The 20,697-nt window shown below is 45.6% G+C and overlaps 1 protein-coding gene across 1 annotated transcript; it reads left to right on the forward strand.

Moving 5' to 3' along the window:
- Nucleotides 1-2,176: 2,176 nt before the first annotated feature.
- Nucleotides 2,177-20,662, forward strand: CERS5 (ceramide synthase 5). Its single transcript, XM_086478632.1, has 11 exons — nt 2,177-2,209; nt 2,251-2,531; nt 8,306-8,411; nt 10,519-10,649; nt 11,625-11,682; nt 12,101-12,151; nt 12,847-12,939; nt 14,296-14,424; nt 14,710-14,816; nt 16,703-16,859; nt 19,736-20,662. Exons 1-11 carry the CDS (start codon nt 2,177-2,179, stop codon nt 19,883-19,885), a joined length of 1,296 nt encoding a protein of 431 aa, XP_086334758.1. The 3' UTR covers nt 19,886-20,662.
- Nucleotides 20,663-20,697: the final 35 nt, after the last annotated feature.

Here is a 20,697-nt window from a genome sequence, read left to right on the forward strand (position 1 = left end):
CTTTCTGATTGCTAGCATTGAAGCTTAGTACATTTTTAAACTTGACTTCATATATTTTACAAATAATGAAATCTTGAACGGTGGAAGGAAGATGTCCTTTTATATTAGCTTTTAATTGTACTGTATTCTCATGAGAATTAGCTTTTAACTATACTTGAGGTGTAAAATATTCTGCTTTCTTAACAGTCCGGCTAACTACACAATCTTCAATAAAGTTCGGTCATTTACATTAAAATTTAAGTCTGAAGACTGGATTCGTACTCGTTTCACAAAGAGGCAGCATTTTAAAAAGAGCATGGGAAAATACCGGTGCTCTTGCTGAAAGCTGGAGCCCAGACAGTGATTTTTCTGGTGCCACTAGGTGACACTGTGTGTCCGTTTTTTGTCTGGTTGACAGCCAAATGGGCAGACTGGGCTCTCATCTGCGAGAGCGTGTGGGAGAGGGATTAGAACAGGATGAGCAAAAGAAATCAGGATGTGCAGGTATCTTACACTTCTGTTTCTGGCTTCAGGTGTTTCTCAGGCATGGTAGGGACAACTGAGGGGTGTTCCCCCCCTTTCCTGTAAGCTGCTTTGTGCTGCAGTTACCTTCACTTAAGCTGGAGGTGGGTTCGGTTGGGATAGGCAGGGCTAAGCCCTAGAGGGAACAGTTGGGTGTCCTGCAGCAGCATGAGAAAATGTATGTGTGTGACTGGTACGTAGGGGAAGGAGGGAGAGAGAAGGGAAAAGCAGCCTGCTGTCTAGCTGGACCGTATCAGCAGTTGCCCATCATGAGGTGTACAACCTACTGCTAATTTTTCTTTCTTTTTAAGGGATAAGTAAGACTTGATTTGCACAGATAGAGGTCTTGCAAAACTAAAACAGCTGAGGTGCAAGCACATGCTGCTTTCTGTAATCTTTATCTCTTCCTAACAAAATCCATTTGGTATCAGACTTCCTCAAATTACAAAGCAATGGGAGATCTTTGACTGGATACTGTACTAAGTGTATTTGAAAAGGAAGGGAAGAGTATTTGTTGTGGGCTTGGATTTATTGAATATGCCTACTGCTTGTTTCTTAGGAAATGCAGTTGAATTTTACAATGCATCCATGGTTACGTGATACTAAAGCAATACTGGCTGCAGTTACCAGAGACTTTAATGTTACACATCATTAGCTGTAGTTAAATCTGAGGCATCTGGGAGTCTCTTTAGGTACAAGGACCCTTAGTGTTCACTCAGACTGGCTGAATATCTTCAAGGAGAAATTAGCACAAGTGGTACTTTTAAATACATTAATTTTAAAAAAGTGAACAGATCATGAACTAGCCTGTCCTTGAATGTATTAGTTATCGTAGTATTTGAGTGCTTAATGGGCCATTTAATTTGCTCTCAACTGGACAGATGCCAGAAGAGCTATTATAGGAAAGATGAATCATTTGCTACAATACAAGGAAGGTGATGCTGACCACCTTTATGGGGAGCCTGAGAACCTAATTGCAGAGTTTATACAAAGCCTTTGTTCCTTGGTAACCCTCATCCCAAAACTGTCAAGCTAAACCACACTTTTTTCCTGGATGTTTTAAAAGCTATAAGGAGTATCTTAAACTTGGCCACCCAGTGTACCTCTCGTTCTCCGATTTGTGCTTCAACGTTAAACCCCATTGCTCTTTGTGTTAGCAAGGCTAATCCTCGGTACCTTACCATCAACTCTTCCCATGAGTCCTGCTTGCAGCTCGGGGGCCCTTCCCTTCAGAGGTGAGCGAAGCTTCAGCCCCACCGAGGAATCCTGCCCGCGGGGTGCGTGGGAGCGGGTTTATCTACCGGACTTGAGCAGCAACCGCACCCGAGGCGCTCAGGCCAGGCTCGGCGCCTGCCTCAGCCGGGCCCTTCCCGGGGGAAGAGACTGCGCTCCCTTCAGGGGCGCCGTCCGTTCCAGACTGGTCTGGAGGACTTTTTTCAGTCGGAACAACTCGTCTCTGTTCGTGGAAAGAAAAAAAAAACCAACCCCGAGGGCTCGGAAGCGCCTGACCGGGCGCCTTCGCGCCGCGTCCCCTCAGCGCTGCTCCCTCGCAATCCCGCCCCCCGCCCTGCCTGGAGGCGGGCGCGCGAGCCCCGCACTGCGCTTGCTCCGAGCTAACGGTCCGCGGCGAGGGCATGGCCAGGCGGAGCCCCGCCCGTCCGTGCCCTGTCTGGGCATGCGCTCTCGCCGCCGAGAGGGGAACGAGAGGGGGGGGGAAGAGGCGGTGCTGGCGCGTGTCCCGGCCCCGCCCCGTCCCGTCCCGCCGTCGGCTGCGGTGGCCGCCTCAGCTGCGGCCGCCGGGAGGGAGGCGGAGGGAGGCGGCGGCGGAAGATGGCGGCGGCCGCGGCGGCGGCGCTGCGGGCCTGGTTCTGGAATGAGCGGTTCTGGCTGCCGCACAACGTGACGTGGGCGGACCTGGCCGGGGAGCCTGGCCCGCCGGGCAGCGGGCTGCAGTACCCGCGGGCGGGCCACGTCCTCTCCGCCTTCCCGCTGGCGCTCGGCATCTTCGCCGTGCGGCTGCTCTTCGAGAGGTGAGCGCGGGACTGCCCCCGCCGCGGGGCGCCCCCGGGACAGCGGGGCCCTCCGGCGGCTGAGGCGGCGGGGACGCTGCCCGCTCCCGCCTCGGGGGCGAGCGCGCGGCGAGGCCACCGGTGTCTCTTAGCAACGGGCTGCGGAGCGCCCCGGGGGGGAGCGGCGGGCGGCCCCGGGGCCGGGCCGGAGGCGAGGCGGGGCGGGCCGGGCCCCGCGGGGCGGCTTGCCTGGGCCCCCCGCTCGCCCCTCGGGCAGCGCGGAGGCCTTCCGCCGGGGCCGTGGCGGGCTCTCCGCCCGCGGCGTCTCCCGAGGCTCTTTTCGCGTGGAAAGGGAATATTGTGTAACCCTGGAAAACGTGTGCCGGGAACCCCTGTGTCTGTCGCGACATACACGAGCCCGTGGGCCTCCTCTCTCCCTTGGCTTTGGGTCCCGAGAGGCTCCTCCAGCGCTGGCTGTACCTTACGCTCAGGGAGTGCAAGAAAAAAGCCTGGGGAGTTCACTTTCATTTCTCCTCCTATCCAGGAAAACCTCGGCTGGGCGAGTGAAAGCCTCTGGCGGCTGCTGCTGCTCTGCAGTTGGTTTGCTTGGGTCGCTGGTCTCTGCCTTTGTTGTACTTTCGTTGTGAGTTGCTGGATGAGGCAACAGGACTTGTTCGCATGGCCTAGCGCGTTGTTAAGCGGTTTGTGGGTCCCCTGCATCTTGGGCCACAACAGCAGTGCATGCAGATCATCGTATCTGCCCATAAACAGGTGTAACACAGTGTTTCTTATTTACTTGGGTATCCATAAACATATGATATTAATTATTCCCCGAGGCAGAGGTTTATCCTTTCCATGATGTGTATCTTACAGCCACACGCAGGGCAGACTGTGGGTGACACAGATACTAATTAGCAAAGTGGCTTATTGAGGAAAACTGTTAGGTGAAGCAGACCAGGATACCTTGTCTTCCTGTTCACAGAGTTCATTAAAGATTGATTTAATCTTGAATTTCTACATTGAAATGGCAGAAGTATTTCTAAGCATGAAAAGGGCTGTAGGACTAAACTGAGTAGGAATTGAGTTGATTTTCTTTTGCGGGTTTCCTGTGAGAAGTTCGAATTTTCTTGAGCTTTCAGAAATTAAACAAGAAGGGACTGGGGTAAAGTTAAAAGATAGGCGAACTGTGGAGAAAAATTAAGCAGATCAGCAGAGTAGCAGAGAAATTTGAGAGACTCTTTTTTTTCTCCATCTTATCTTTCTGCTGTCCAAAAAAAAAAAAAAAAGGCTTCAGAAAACTATTGCCAGTTCAAACCAGTGCAGAGGACCCGGGAACACGTGTCGCAGTGCCAAAATCTCATCCCAGCTTGGTGTGCTACTGCTAGTCTTGGCAAAATGTTCACACGCGCCAGCAAAGGAAGTTGTGAGGCAGAACAGTACCCCTGAAAGGGATGTTGTAGGAAGGGCTCCTCACTTTCCAAGCCCTGTTTACTCCAGGTGTCTTAGTCTGGTGAAGAAGTGCAAAAGATTCTCTTTTCTCTGGAGTATGAGATGTTGGGAGAGATACAGCACATCCTACCCGAGCGGGTTGTTCCTGGTTTTCAGCTGCGTCTTTGCTGTAGTGTGTCTCAATGGCGGTACCCTGAAGCGAAAGCAGATTGTGAGAGTGACATCCCGGGCAGTTTCTAGTACGTTTATTTTAAAAGACTGTATTTTTCAAGTAATGTTTTTATCTTTCCTCCTGCCACTTTGAACATGTCATAAAAGTTCAGGTTTGTCTTAATAAAACCCCATTGTGCATATACAATATTTTCAGGCTTTAGGGATTATTGGGTCAAAAGTCTTCGTTGACACACGTTTGGCACTCGGACTTGATGACTCAGAATGCGAATTATACACTTGTGCAGCTCTTTTGTTTTAGCTTCTCCTCATTTCTTTCTTTTCTCTCTCCTCTCTCTGTAGATCTTCAGTGTGAGGCTGTTGTGACACTGACACTTGTAACGCTGACACGTTTCTGTTAGCGAATGCTCCTATAAATTAACCTTTTCATCAGGACATTGGTAAAATATTCATTAGGCTGACTGGCTGTGGGGAGTATATGACTACAGAGATGGGGCAAGACTGGTAGAGGAAGGTGAAGTCCTGACTCAGTGGTAGGGGGTGGCTTTTTGTGCAGGCAAGATAAAGAAGGGCTTCTGCCCACAAGGGGTTTTTTGGGCTTTTTTTTTTTTTTTCCTTGGTTATACTTGCTCTTATTTGTCTTGACACATCTTGTCCCACTGCAGGCACAAAAAAAATTCCCAGGTATCTTGTGAAAACCTGGATCCTGTTATTCATATGGTGTGTTTATAATTACACTGGAATGCCCTTTGGCAACAGATATGCTTGTTACTCTACAGGTCTGAGGAAGGAGCTGCAGCTTGTGCTCAAGCTGGGCGTGGGGGGAAGAAAAAAGTGGGTTTAGATGTTAGTTCGTCAGGTCTGTCTGGAAAATTAGGGACAGTTGTGGAATGAGGTGGTTTAATCTTAACACTGTGAAACTGAGAGGTTATGGAGAGACAAACTCTTACTTTGAGTGCATAGTTTATAAATCTTGCTGTTTTGCAGATTCTTCTTCCTTTTGAGCTGTAATAGGGAGTCACCAGGCAAACCCGGATGTTCCATAAAGAAGGATTCTGCCTTTGGGTTTGTGAAGTACGACATGCCTGAGAAATACTTGTTACAGCGAATGAGTCTGCGAACTTAAACATTGGTGTTGGTTTCAAAATCGCCAGCGTGAAAAAGGTAGCTTGGTAGGTGTGACTTAAACCAGTGAGCAGATGCGTGTTCAGAAAAGTGTAACAGAAGTAGTTAAGTGATGGTAATTCCTTGCTGGGAGTGTGTGGCAGTAAATTGACCTTGGGAATAGTTGCTGCAGTTAAGATTTCTGTGGAATCATAAAATAATTTAGATTAAAAGGGACCTCTGGAGGTCACCTTGTCCAATCCTCTCCTCAAAGCAAGGCTCAAGTTTTAGTCAAGTCAGGTTGCTCACGGTCATCTGCTGTTCAGTTGTGAATCTCTCTAAGAGTGGAGATCCTACTATCTGGGTAGTGGGTTTTTTGGTGCTTAACTGCTATTGCTATGCAGAATTCTTTCTCTGTGGGATGCAGTGCAAAACTTGCACATCTGAAAAGCTGTTCTGGGGCCAAAACTGTAAAATGCCACAGAGGTTTTGGGTGTGAGTTTTCCTTAACGGACACCTAAAGGAGATAACGTGTCATCTTGATATTTTTCTGACGGACAACAGGATTGATCATTCACTTCATATTCCACCTGCGAGGTAGTAACTGGTCAAAGCAGTTGGACCGTGGCTGCTCAGTGGACTGGTGAGCGTGAGCCAGCCGTGCCCAGCTCAGGTGAAGCCACCTCGCGTGGCAGGGCGGGACGCCCTGCGGAAGGACAGCTGTCACTTGCAGTTCCACTGGATGAAGCCATTTCTTGCGGAGTTAGAGAAGCTGCGTTAGGGCGCTGGGTCAGACTTCCTTAAAAGCAATGAACTCCCCTGCTGCCATCCTTTTTCCTTCCTGTTTCTGGGACTGGAACTACCTCCGTGGCCTCCATTGTTGTGACTTGGCTCTTTGCTTGTGTTGGTGTCCGTCCGCTTCTGTGCACCTAGAAATGTTTGCGGGTTTTTTTTTCATTTGCTCTTTGGTCACCCGCATGCTTGACTGGGTAATTGGAGTCCTGTGCTCTATCTGTAGCCTGGGGCTTACTCTTGATTTTTTTATTCACCGCCCTCCTAATTTCTGGAAGCATCTGTATTTTTTTCCCTAAGCCTGCTAGTGTAGGAAGCCTACTGCTTAGGAATAGTTTCATGCAAAGTTTTGAGGTTTTTTTAATTGATTTTTTTTTTTTTTTTTCCCCCAATCTTTAGGTCCCAAAGAATTATTTCTGCATCTTTTTTTTTTTTTTTTTTTTCTGAGGGGATGATGTTTCTTCTTTCCTTGATGCTTCAGGTTTTGAATTCTAGAATAATGCCAAAACTTTGTATGAATCACCGTGAGCTTTCTTAACCATTTGTTCTCTTCTTTACTACTTCTTCAAACAAAAGAAGGCTTCCTGAATAATAAATCAATTGAATGTGTAGATTTTTAGATTTTTCAGGTTTCCTCTCTTATGGGAGGAAACTGACCCAAACTGAGTGTCTTCAGGCCAGGATTTTTTTATAGAGCTGTAAGCAGTGTCCCACGAAATGAAATAAAAATATTTGGCATCCTGTAATGGCACATGTGTACTTCTTTGCTGTTGTTGTGGTATATCCTGTAGGAAAGAAGAATATAAAGGTGTACGCTTTCCTAGCCAACTGTTTCATAACATCAGAACATGATTTCTGGCTGGTGGTCTAGATAATAGAGGAAGCAGTGAGCCTTTTGAGCCAAGCTAAAAGGAAATCACCCTTTCCTTTTATTTTTTTTTAATTTTTTTTTTTTAAAGCTGTGACTGTTGAAATGAAGAAATGGGGCAGCACAGTGAAACCTGGGGCCACAGCGTCTATTACTTGTTTAGTATTTTCTGAGAGCAGGGGAGTTCCTTTAGTCATGAGCTGATGTGTAATTTCTCAAGGGGAAAACCCCACAACCTGTGTCTGTTCCTAAACGCAGTCACAGCTACGTGTTACTGAGGGACTAACAGTGTGCTCCCAAGAATAATTGCTGTTGGGACACTTGTAGTCGCGATTCTCCTGAATTTTAGTCTCTCATTTTAAACACAAGGAGAAGTGGTAACAAATGTAGCGGTGGGAAAAAGTGGCATTTTCTGCTTGATGGCACCGAGTCTGCTCAGTGGAATACACGTGCATAATCTTCTCTTCAATTCAGTTGTCTCTGAAACAATCTCCGTTTTGAAGCAAAATAGGTTTAGTGATGCAAATATTGAGTCCTTTTCAAAATTGGCATGGAGAAACAGGTTCTTTGTGTTCTCTCTCTCAAAATAATCGATTAAAAATAATAAAAATTGCTCCTTGAAACCCCCCTCTCTTGCCCACCGACAGGAAACAATTCACGTGTCCAGGTAACACGTGTTTTCCTTAGAGTCCTGTGCCTGTTTTGACACAAAAGTGCAGTAAAACCTAATCGTTTTTGAAGGGGTGTATATTCATTTTAGTTGTAAACCCAGGCTTGTTCTCAGAGTGTCTGTGCTATAAAATTCACAAAGTGTCGATCAGCTTTTGGAGTACGCAGCACCTACAGGGCTGAGTGAGGTACTGACGGGGATCTTGGGTCTTTCAGACTGAGTGACTTCTTATATCTTCCTCGCTTTCCCGAAAGAAACAAGCCACTTCGTTTTTCTCAAAGACAATTAAAAAACCCCCAAACTGTGTATCTTTTAGGAACTGTCTCACTTGAACTTCCCTTTTTTTCTGACCTATGGGACACCAAGGCGCATGCTGGAAATAAGGCATTTTGTTTATAGGGCTGCAGAGGCTCTAGCATTGATGTTCACAGAGGACTCCTGTCAGTGATCTACTATTTTATTTCTGGGTAATGGTAATCCCCCTGGGGGAACACGTTCTGATCCTTACAAGCTAAGGACATTAAGATTTAATTTTTCATTTTAGATGTCTGCAGTTACCATTTGGGTTAATAAAAGATGTTACTTCACCTGTGAAGTTTCTTTAAGCAAAGTGAGTGGAATCTTCAAAAGCTTTTTGGATAGGTTTTGCAGTTGGTGACAAGTCAGCGTCCTTGTGATTTAGGCAGAGGAGGGAAATGCACCTTTTGTTTTAATCTGGCTCTTTCTTTGGAATTCTTTCAGGTTTATTGCCAAGCCATGTGCCGTAAACCTTGGCATTCAAGACAGTGGACCTCACAGAGCCCAGCCCAATGCAATTTTAGAGAAAGTGTTTACATCCATCACTAAGGTGAGTCATGCTTCAAATTCTGCTAGAAATGGAGTGCTATAAGTAAGGGGGGGGGTGTGTGGGGGTGTGTGTTACTTCCACTTTTCTAGTTCAGGAGAAATGCATTTCACACTGTGCATGCACAGTGAGTGTGCTTGTTCTTGTTTTACTTTGCCTCTGGCATGTCCTTCTTGTAGCAAAGTAAATTCTCTTGATGGCTGACGGATGCTTCGAGCACAGAATCTTTTTTTTTTTTTTTAGTAAAAAAATGTTCTCTTTAGAAAAGGACGAGGCTTCTTCCTTTAGTTCCCTGCCTTTGTCCAAACTGTAACTCCTGTAACAGGTGGTAGTTCTTGGTTTAACAAGAAACTTCCCAGTATCTCTCACTTTCTATTGGAAAAGTGCTACCCTTTTCCTTGAGATCTTTTCCTTTGCTGGTTTTATTGGCCAGTCGTGTGAATGCTTTCCTCCTGTTTTTGCCACCTACTGTGGAACTGGACAATAGCTGTCACAGTGGAACTCAGTTATTTAAGGAAAGTGTTCAGTTAATGCAAGTGCACCCTGATAAAGGGTAGGATATTTAATGCTGGCAGTAGGTGTTCCTTGTGATTGTGTCGTGGCCTTTCTTTCACTGAAGCTGACAGTGCTCCTTCACTTCGGAGGTTACAGAATTCCACACCATCCCCTGCTGACTGTTGACAGGGGAATCCACGCAGACAGCATGATAGATTTTCGTTAAAGATAATGAAATGGAAGGTTTTATGTTCTGGTGGTGCTGAACTTCATTCTGAGTGGAGCAGATAAAGTGCTCAGTGAATGGAAGGGAAATTCGGTAAAAGCCTTTCTAAAACTCGCCTCACGGGATCGTTAACGTTTTGAGGTATTTGGAACGACGGGTGAACTGAAAAGTCCCTGTGATTTGATGCTGTTTGTGGGGAGGACTTTTATGTAGGGGATGTCCTTGAAATTAAAGTTTAGGAAACCCATGAGGACGCATGCTGTGCAAAATTTATCTAGCTTATGGAAACTGTACCAATATGCTTGGGTTTGCTGGTGGGTTTGGAGAATCAGAATGTAGGGCGGCTCTGATGCAGGGGAAAGATTTCACTGCTGTTCTGACATCGGAGCCCTGTAAGTTCTCCTTTGGGGTAGGTTCACTTCCAATGCAGAAGTGTCAGGTAGCCCGAGCTGTTTAAGCCTAGTGGGGTGCGGAGAGACCTGGTTGTGATGGAATTACAGGAAAGTCATAGTCTCCGTGCTGAAAAATCAGTGACAGATGGTTTTGCTTTTCAGTTGAACAGTCTGGTGACTCTTTTTATTAAATCAGCATTCTGCATAGTTTTTTGGGTTTGTGTGTAACGCCAGTAGTAAAATGTGTTTATCATCTTTCAGTTGTAAGAGCTCCCTGGCAGAGCTTGTTAAAAGGACACTGGTCTGAAACTAACGTGGCTTATCTCACCACTGGGCCATTTTAGAGGTAGTTATCAGGTTTTGTTCACTTTGTCTCTTATAAATCCATTTATGTCATTATTCAAACAAACAAACTGCCAGTAGAGTTTCCAGTCAGAGAACAGTGATATATTCTTTATTATACAACCATTTCAGTTTTCAAATTTAATTTTACTTATAAACTTTGATAACAGAAATAGTGCCATCTCTATGATACCCTTTTGGAATATCTAGCGTGTTAAACCAACTCTTACTTTTAAAGTTTCCCTAAACTTGCAGTGAGTAGCAACTCTTTAACATATTCAGCTTTGATCTTCCTGAGTTCTGGGCTGTTTGGATTGATGTGCAAGTTTTAACAGGTAGGACAGGACATTTTAAAAGCTCCTTCCCCCAAATTAAGAAACAGAACAATTGCATTCTTTGTCGTAATGTGCTGTCAAATGATGAGGAAATGTTAAACCAAAAGCATTCTGAATAATTAAGTAATTAGTGGCTCATGAAGGTTAAACTGGAATGAACATTTGTGGCAATGGGTTCCTGCTTCTAGCCTATACGTAGTGCCTTCCTCGTGTGTGGTTTTTGATATCTGTGCATCACTTCTGTCATAGTACAGAGGGGATCTCGGAGTGAAAGCAGGTTGAGAAGTAGGAGAAATGACACTTGTTTCATTTTCCTTCAGTCTCCAGATGGAAAAAGGTTAGAAGGCTTGTCAAAGCAGCTAGACTGGGATGTTCGAAAGATCCAGCGCTGGTTTCGTCATCGGAGGAACCAGGACAAACCCACCACCCTCACTAAATTTTGTGAGAGCATGTATGTTTGTGCAGAGGCCAAGATGTGGCTTCATCTTAAAGCTCCAGCTGTATGTTCTCTTTTCTAACTGAAACTGTGGTCAGCTGCTAAACTGGTGTCTTGGGGTTGGCTGGTGCAAGATAAATTCTTATACAAGCGAATGAAAGAAGTCAGGAGGGAGGGCTTTTTAGAATTTAGTATTCTAAACTATTTTGTGTGTGTGTACGAGAGACCAGAACACACGTACAGGAGCTATTCCTGTCAACAGTGAGCAGCTTTAGATAGCGGACCAGGTCCTTCATGCAAACGTAGCACTTCAGTGTGCACACGTGTGCACAACTTGAGTAGTTACACTGAAGACAAGTCTCCTGGCTGCACAGTTACGTTGTAGACGAGTGTTTGTTCCCAGACAGAACGACCTTATGGCTTACACAATGTTGTATATACTTTTATACAGACACTTCTTGGATTCCTGTTCTTTTCGTTTCAGTTCATTCTTTTGTTCTTTGTTTCTTTCTGAATGCTTGCAGTTATCTCTGTTAGTCTGGTAGCATCTGAATATTTTTTTCCTGACTTGTTATTTCTTCTGTGCTGGTTTCTTCCCTTTCCAGTAACTTCCTTCATATTAATTCTTCCCCCCAGTATGGTTTTGTCTACTTAAAGCCACAAGGTAAGAGGGACGAATAGTACATTAGGATACCTTCTGGATAACAATGACTTATCTTGTTACTGTCTGTTAAAGCATATGAATGATGCATGTTCACTCTGAAATTTATTTCAAACTTTGCTGTTGATGCAAACTCGTGTGTGGTGTGAAAGCCCTTAAATAGGTTTATCCTTACATGAAATGTGCACAAATGAAGGATTACCATTTGGTGGGTGAAAGCTTTTCAGGTGTCAGAATTGGGTTTATTCACAATTGTTCCAGTCTTTGTTACAAATGTTAACCAGAAGCTATTTCTATTTCCTAAGTTTAATTTTTGCTTCTTTTTCCAGGTGGAGATTTACATTTTATTTAAGTATATTTTTTTATGGAATCAGGTTTCTCTGGACGGTGAGTTGATCTGTCATCCCCCCCCGTGTTGCTCTGTGTGCCGTGCAGCTGGGTTATGGCTCTTCCTGCTGAAATGTAGGGGGCTTGACTACCTGTCTCACTTCTTCAGTGCTTGCACCTAGCTTAAAACAAGGGGGGGTCAGTGGCGATAGTCATCTTTCTGTGGAGATGGATCTCTTCGGGTCTTTGTTATTATTAGATAGAGCTGTATGATTATGCTTTGAATTTCTATCGCAGTAAAACTTGCCTTTGACTGCAGCAAGAACATTTTAAATCACTAGGGTGCTTGACAATAGATCTAGCTTGGATGATAGAATCAAGATAAAATTTCAGTGCAACAGTGCTGCAGTGGTCAACTGCCTTAGGTGATAGGGAAGAAAAAACCCAGTAGAAAAATAACTTGCCTTTTTCCCTTTAGGCACCCTGGTTTTGGGACACACGACAGTGCTGGTACAACTACCCTTTTCAGGTAGGAGATAAACGTTACTAGATTCCACCTTTTTGCACAATTTCAGCTGGTATTTTGTTAGCAATAGCAGATTGAAACTCAGTAGACTCGAGCGCCTCTCGTTATTCTGCGGGGTGGGCGCTGCAGAGGTGGCAGCCTGGTGAGCTTTCAGGGGAGCGAATGGCCATCCCTTTTGGCAGGCACGAAGGTGGCATTGACTCTGTATGCCTTCAGATCCTGGTTAGGTTTGTCAATAGCCGTGTTTCCTCAGAACTGACTCGGTTCATTTTATGTGTACTTGCTGCTGAGATTATTAAAAGTGGAGAAAAAAAATAGGCATAACATTATACTGGTAACTTATTTACGGTGGTGTTTTCGTTCTGCAGCAGGCATGACTGTGTAGAGGCCAACCAGCCTGTTTCAGTGCCTGGTTTTCCTAACCCAAGAGGCTGCAGTATGAGTTGTAAATATTGACAAGGGAATCTTACTCCTTTTGAATAAAGCTCGAACACACGAGTATGTTTGTGTGACTAAGCCTAGAGTAAGAGGTCTGTTGCTTAAGCTTGTTTTTACTAAATCTTAATTCTGAGTCTTTTAACTTATGTCTCAGTATTCTGGAGGAACAGAGTGGGATGGGAAGGAAGGAAAAAGTTGATTTTCATGTAAATTTTAAAGAACTTTGTCTTCTAACTGTGCTATCTTTCTTTGTTTTCCAGCCTCTAACGTCCAGGCTTTATTATTACTATATCTTGGAGCTGGCCTTCTATTGGTCTCTCATGTTTTCTCAGTTTACAGACATTAAACGGAAGGTGAGATTAACCAGAATTGCACTCACCGCTTCACTAAATAGATAGGACTAACAAAAAATGAGTGTGCCTGGCCAGTAAAGCTGAAGCATAGCAAGAACTGTGTTGGCTTCCTCATTTGCATCTGTGTAGGCTGCCTCCTTCTGTAATCACTACCGGGTCCTGGGGAGGAGGGAGGAGCAAGCCTGACATGCAACCTGGTATATCCTTGAGATTCCCTTTCACCTTCCAGAGGAAAGAACAGAATCACTCAATACCTTCCAATAAAAAGTTATCAAATCATTGCATAAAAATAGATTTAATTAGAAGAAAACATGGAAATGAAATGCTCAAAGCAGTAACTTGCTGAGTCAGGTGAGAAGATGGCAAACACTAAAGCAATAATAAATGGGGTTTTTTGAAAGTGATTTTTCATCTCTGTGCGTAGCAGAACGAGGACTGGTTGCGATTGCCGGAATCTAATTCCGTTGCCCTACGTTCTAGGATTTGCTTATTGTTGCTGTTGGAAAACAGTTCATAGTAAATCATGGTTTATTGCTCCTGTTACACAAACTGCAAAGTAGCAAATTATCCCAATTCTTGTGCTGACTGTTCAAAAAGAAAAATTTGCCTGGGATTTCTGTCTGTACTGAAATATTAGCAGGTGAGGCACTAGAGAGTATCTTGGAGCTGCAGAAAGGGAGTGCTTAACAGCATCTGTGGTACTGTTCATAATGTTTAATTCTGTACTCTGACTTTAACAAGGTGGATTACATTCCCCACTGCAAGCACGGGAAGGTACATTGACATGGAAGTGTCGTACCCAGGGGGCTGAACTGGGAAACAGCCCTGAATGCGTGTGCATTGTAACCGTGTTTTTAATGAAGGGCTTTTAATGAAGGTTGTTGTGGGGTTATCTTGTGTCCTGTGCCTGCTGTGCTCTGGCAGGCATTTGCACACTGACAACAGTGACAGCAGCGTACTTAAATTTGTGCCAAGAGCTGAAAGGACTTGCAGTATGACTGTGAAACCAAAAGGAGCCAAAAATAAGGGCGATAACGTTGTTCCTGTCAGTCTTTTCAGTGGGGTCTGTGGGCGTTCTTCCCTTTACCTTGCGTGTGTGTGCCAAAGAGACACTGCTGAGTGCGTGTCTGTGCAGAGCTCTGACTCCGCAGGAGCACAAATGCTGGGAGAGACCTTACTGGAACCGTTCGTGGTGATGGCTGGTGTCGTGTGATGAGCTGTGCTTTATACAAAGTGGAGTCGGAGCCTGAACTGAAGTAATCCTGTGGCCCCAGTTAGTCAGCTGGGTGGCTCTGTTCCAAACCTTTCTGTTTGTTTGACAGCCAAAGAGTCTTCATTTTTTTTTTCTGTTTCCAGGACTTCCTGATCATGTTCGTCCATCATTTGGCTACGATTGGACTCATTACATTCTCTTACATGAATAATATGGTGCGGGTTGGAACTCTGGTGCTGTGCCTCCATGATGCATCAGATTTCCTTTTAGAGGTGAGTTTCCTTTCAAATTTTTGTGTATCTAATGCTAATGTGGTCTCGGGGGAGCAGGCTGACTCTCCCGTTCTTGACAAACTGCATTAAATATGCCGTAAAACTCACGCTGCTGATCCTGCCTTGTCAGCTTTTCCTCATAACTGCTTTAATGCTGAGAATAATCCCTAAATGTTCCAAACTCCTTATAAATGTGATGGCTTGAGGGTTTTTGAAGCTCTACAGCCTGGTAATTACATGAGTGCACAAAGGGAATGATATTCTCATGTTTCTTGTCTCTTTTAGGCTGCAAAGCTAGCCAATTATGCCAAGTACCAACGTTTATGTGATGCTTTCTTCATGCTTTTTGGTGTCGTATTCATTGTTACACGGTTGGGCATTTATCCTTTCTGGTAAGCACCTTGAGCTGTAAGGTCTTGTTTGTTCTTCCAAACCTTTAAGCAAAGCCTTTGTATTTAGGTTCCTTGCAATCATTCCAGCCTGTCCCTCAAGGCAGCCTGAAGTTGCAGACAGCCCCCGTACTGTTTGGAGCAGTACGTTCAACCGGGCCTGTGAAGGAACCTCTCCACAGTCAGCTGAGGGAGTGTGGGAAGCGACTGGAATCCTAATGCACAGCTGCCCCTCTCTTACTGCAAAGTGATGACAGTGCTCGTTAGCTGGAGCCCAGACAGCCGGTGCCTGCTCTGAGGGACTCGAAGGGTTCTTTGCTTCCCTTAAGAAGTTTCGGAAATAGTTACAAACGAGGCTGAGGCGTGGTTTCTTGGGGAAAAGTTGATTTTTGAGTATCTGGCTTAGTTGTCGTTAAGAGTTCCTGATTCTTATGACACTCGTGCCCTGTCATTGGGTCATGACTGTTCAGAGCCTGAAATAGGTCTTGAGTTTCTTGGGAGGTAAAACCCTGGCTAAATGGCTTATAGCTCATCATCCTATAACGAGATTCCCTCTTGCCTCAAGAGGCTGGGCTTGGTGAGGTTCTCTTGATGAGCTGTTACCCACCTCTTGTTTCTGTTGAAAGAGTGTGGTGAAAATTTGGTTACGCCTGATTATTAATCAGTTTATTTTGGTTTTACTGCGTATATTTATTTCCTAGGCAATGGACAGCTTGCATCCCCGTTCCTTTAGGGTGCCCTGACGGTCGGCAGAAACAATACTGGCGTGTTGGTATCAGGGTTGCAATTAAAGCTCTTGCTTGTTTTCCAGTAAATGCATCAAGGGAGTCTGGATAAGGCAGAGCTTTAATTCTTACGTCTTCATAGGCTCCTTCCAGTGACAGATGAGATAGCTGACATTGTTTTTATTGCTGTTGTCTGTCATGAGGTGATGCTTTTGCATCATGCTGTTGCTCAGCAGTCCTGTAAATTTTTAATGTATTTTCCACTGGCTGAAATGTAATTCCTCAACTTTGTAGAGAAATCTGGCAGGCTTGCAGTGGTATTGCAGACCCTATGCTATTTCACTTCGCCTATATTCCCTTCCCTAATTAGTATAAAACCTCAAGAGATCTCTGGAATTGCATTCAATTCATCTATAAACTGGCTACGAGTTAGATGTTTCTGCAGCTGCATTTTGGGGGACTTAGGCTCTTCTTTAAAAGGCTTGTTTTTCTTTTCTTGTGAAACGTTAAAAGCTGTGTGAAATTAATGACATCTTTAAAGGTCTCTCCATACCTCTCTACTTCATAAAATCTAAAGTGTTTATTAAGTTTCTTAAGTACTGGCAATAACTCCCAGCGACAAGAACAACAAAACAGTAATGAAAGAGAGCACAAAGCTTTGTCCATAAAGCTGTTTCTAGTCCTCCAGCTTGGCAGGAGGAATCTATAAAACTCTGAGGGAAGAGAATAGCGCACAGGGAGGGAGGCCTACTGGGAGCAAAATTCCTTCCTGATCTTTAAGTATGGGTGAAGACTGCCCAAGTATGAACGTGTTAACGGTTGTTTTGGTGACCAGTGTGCAGCTTGACATCACTTCCTGTAAAGTTGTTAGAAATGCTCGTGCTTTTGAGAAGGAAGTTGGCAGCAGATCTGTGTGTGTAACCGAGTTGCAGAACGTTCGCATCTTCTCCTGTTTGTTGCTCAGTTCAAATGTTTCTAATTAGCTTTAGTCTGTCTCCTGACTCTGGCAAGAGACTAGCTGCCTCGCCGCTCTGACAGGAGCAAAGCAGCAGATGCTTAAATGAGCCACAAACTGTTGTGCATCTGGCCACTCATCTCAATTTGGAGCTGGAAGCCATGTCACCAGCACAGCCGGTCTGTAACGTGTTTCTGGATCTCTTTTAGGATTTTGAATACAACCCTATTTGAAAGCTGGGAGTTGATCGGTCCTTATCCTTCATGGTGGCTCTTCAATGGGCTTTTGATAACCTTGCAGATCTTGCATATCATCTGGTCTTATCTCATCATTCGCACTGCCTACAAGGCCCTCGTGCGAGGAAAGGTAAGATTGCTGGTGACTCCTTGGGGTCCTCTGTCCTACAAGCCCTGTTAAGCGATCGTGAGAACCTGGGCCCTTCAGTGAGGGCTGGTACTCGCTCTGGAGGGCTTGCATCAGGAGTGCTTTGCAGAAGGGCAGGTTTTTCACCTTGGTGGCCCTGCAGACTCGAGTTGCCAGGCGTATGCGAAGGCAGGGATGCTTTCCTCTCTGTCCTGGTTATTTCCCTGGCAGGGAAATAACACCCTTTTCCAGTACATTCCGATGTTGTAATCATGGTGATGATGACAGACCGGTTAGGTACTTTGGAGTTTAAGGTGGTGGTAGGCTCATTTTGAACAATCATACAGGATGTTTTCCAGCTTCAGCTGGTGCTTGGGATGGGACGGGGGTTATGCATCTTCCACTTGTTAGCACGGACAGAGGCTTCTGGCTGTCAGTGCAGGCCAGGCATTGCAGCAGGCGGGGGAGAAGGGGTTATCAGGAATGCAGTGGGGTTTGCTGGCTGTCACTGGGCTGATGGGGTGCCGTTTAGCTTCTGTCCTAATTTTAATTTGTGTGGGGAATCTTAGGGAGAAGGAGGGTGAAACTACAGCAGCTGGTTAGCAACAGGTCTTGCCCTAAGAGTGAACAATGCTCGCTTTTGGCTGCGACCTCCGTTGCCAAGCAAAAAGGTGTAGTTCAGCTGAAGTGCCATGAGACAGGGGAAGCCCTGAGATGGGGCTAGGAACTCATTTGACACCCAGCCTACCCGTCAAGAGAAGCCACTTCCTTTGCAGCTACCAGAGAGCAAGAGCTGATTTTGTAGCACAAGTGATTATTTATTTATTTATTTAATCAGATCTTTGGTATTCTGATCTGAGTTTCTCTCATGGCTCTACTGTATTTTGTGTTTGACTTCTTAGCTGCCCCTACATGTGGAATGTAACTCTGAAAAATATTTATATCGTAGTCGTCTGTGGCAGCGATTGTCAGGGGAAGGCATGTTTGGAGTACGCACACAATCTTTTCATCTGTTCCCCACAGCTGCCACTGCAAATGTCTTATTTTCTGTCTCTGCAGCTGTTTCTGTATCCTGAGGTCTACATCTTTTTTCCTTCCCTTGGTTCTCTCCTGTCCAGGTGACCTAGCCAGGGAAAGGACTCTAAGCTCTGTCTTCTTCATTCTTTTCTCCTTTTCTCTGTGCCAGATTGGAGCTGGACAGTTTCATCCTTTGCATGTAAGTGTGATCTGCGCTTCTGTTTGTTCACTGAACTGCACCTGGGTCTGTTTCAAGGCTAAGACAGAAGCGGAGCTGTGGTCTTGGGGCTTTAGATGGCTGCTGCCTTCCTTAAAATCTTTCTCTGCCTGGTTGATACAGTGCTGGTTATGACAGTATGCTAAAATGCGGGTTTTTCCAAAGGTCAAAGCAGTATCTTGGGGTTTGTTCTTATCTGCTGTCAGCTGGCTGCATGACCTTCACCTTTCTGCTTTTATACGCCCACAGAGACTCTGATATCTGTCTTTAGTGCTCATTAGCACTGTGCTGAGGGGAAAAGGACGGGAGAAATGCAGTGCTTTGTGTGAAAAGGACTAGAACAGTCACTTGTCCCCCAAATAATGGGAAAAATTTCGAGGGATTTCTGCTTCCTTCCAGTGACGCTTTGAACTTCCAACAGAGCAGGAGAGTGGGCAAAGATATCAAAAGTTCTGGCAACAGACAGAAGCCAGGACATCCAAGAGGCCTGTCAAAACCAATCTTGGAGATCATTAACTTTACCTGGCTTTCTGCCAGACCTTCCCTGGAGTTCAAAAACTTCCTGCTGGTGCTGTAACCCTGCCTCAAAGCAAGCAGAGCAGAATGAAATCCTCGGCGAGGTGCTGGCCGCAAGGCGCTCGCGCATTGAGGAGACGAGGGCTGTTGGTTGCCCTGGGGTGGGCAAAGCAGGGCCGTAGCGCAGCGACTGCTCGGCACAGCCGAGGTCTCGGCTCTGGCACCCCGCCACCAGCCAAGGTGCTTGTTTGCAGTTGGGGCCAGGCTTGCGATCTCTTCCCTTCCCCTGCTGGCGCGGTTGGCTCGGCGGCGCCGGTGCAGTGCCCTCCCGCGGCACTCGGGGCAGCCGGCAGCGACTGCGCCCGCGTCTGCTTCCAAATCGCACGGACGGATCCACTTCGGCCGGATTTGCAGTCAAAAGGTGTAACTCTGTAAAGCAGACCTGGATTTCTGGGCCGAGATGCTCCTTCTGTTCCTGAACGGGTGTTTGCTGGATTAGATTGTTGTCTCTGCTCAACAGCCCATTGTCCAAACAGGCCTTTGCTTGTAAAAAAGTTCTCATAAGCAGTGAAAATGGGAAGCACTTTGTGCAAACAGCAATGTGATAAATATAGCTGGTTAATCTTTAAAATACCAAAGCCACTCCCTATAGGACAAAATGTTCCCTCTAAAACTGATATAACACATGGGGTTTGGTCATTGTACCCACTGATGATTATGGTGCGAGAGGTTTTTCGATTCGAAACAAATTTGTTGCTTGGAAAAGCAGCGTTTAGCCAATCTAGAATGCAGCTCTTGGAAGACAAGAGCAACCAAAGATCTAGGGTGTCCTCCGATCTGGGGAGAGCAAAAAGAGTGGGGTGCTTTCACAGACGCACAGAGTGTTTGGAAAATGGAACTCGTATTTCCAAATTGTCATTTTCTGTGTCTGTGTGTGATGACAGGTTCCTCCTTGTAAGTTTGAAGTGATTCGGGATCAAATGTAGAAGGGAAATGTAACTGACTCAAGCTGGTTAATGGCATGGACACCACCTTCTAACTACTGTTTTCTGTGATTTTTTTTTTTTTTTTTTTTTTTTCAACTTCCCTTCTCCCCTTCCCACTACGAAATTTCATTTGAAATGTTTAGGTATCAAAGGATGACCGCAGTGATGTAGAGAGCAGCTCTGAAGAGGAGGATGTGACTTCCAACAGCACAAAAGGAGTTTTCAGCACTTCCAGTAACGGCTCCAACCGCGCTAACGGCCATGTGGCTAGTGGCCAGTGGACAGAAGAGTAAGGCTGTGGGTTGGCCTTGAGCAAACACGAACTTATCTTTAAATATCTAGATGTGTTGAGCTCCACATTCCCAAGTGATCTTTAATCAAGATACCCCTTCCCCAGAAACCTCCAGCAAATCTGAAATGGGCACAATCCAGGCCAGTCAGAGGCTTTGCACAACCGAAGGGATATAAAGCCCATAACTAGGGCAAAAACAAAGCTGCAGATTTCACCTTAAGCCATTTTGTACTCAAATCTTAGTCCCATCGATATTTGCAGAGGTATCCTTGTTTGTGACAAACTGGTTTTTACTAGGATCGACTCAAGGCAGAGTGAGTTTGGACTGGGCGGGCTGGCGACCGCAGGAGGGTGACGGTGCCGTTGCAGTGACGGTTTGCTCCAGCGCAGGTTCAGCAGATCTCCTCGATGCACTCCTGGAGCCGCTGACGAGCACGGAGAACGCAGGGTCCCGTGGCTCCGCGTCCCAGCTCCCCTGGCTGTAGCAGAGACTCTTTTTCTCAGTCCTGCTGCGAGCGCTCTGGGCTACAGCCAAGCCTTGAGTTGGACTGTGCTCCAACAGAAACGTTGTTCTAACTTGCCTTCGGGGTGCTGTCTGCTGAGGTTACAGCTTCTATCTCTGCTGTCACGAGGGACCAGGCCAGCGTTTGCTGCCTATTTTGGTGCTGCAAGCCCCTCTGAAGTCTTGACTACAGCCTTCTGAAATGGGGGAGGGGGGTTGTTTATTGCTCCTAAGACAACTGTCACAATACATGCCTTTTAAATTTTTTTTTTTTTTTTTTTCTGTTGCAAGTTGTGGTTTTGAAGATGTTT

The sequence above is a fragment of the Leptosomus discolor genome, chromosome 27 (genome assembly GCF_034619465.1).
Source record: "Leptosomus discolor isolate bLepDis1 chromosome 27, bLepDis1.hap2, whole genome shotgun sequence".
Classification (NCBI taxonomy): domain Eukaryota; kingdom Metazoa; phylum Chordata; class Aves; order Leptosomiformes; family Leptosomidae; genus Leptosomus; species Leptosomus discolor.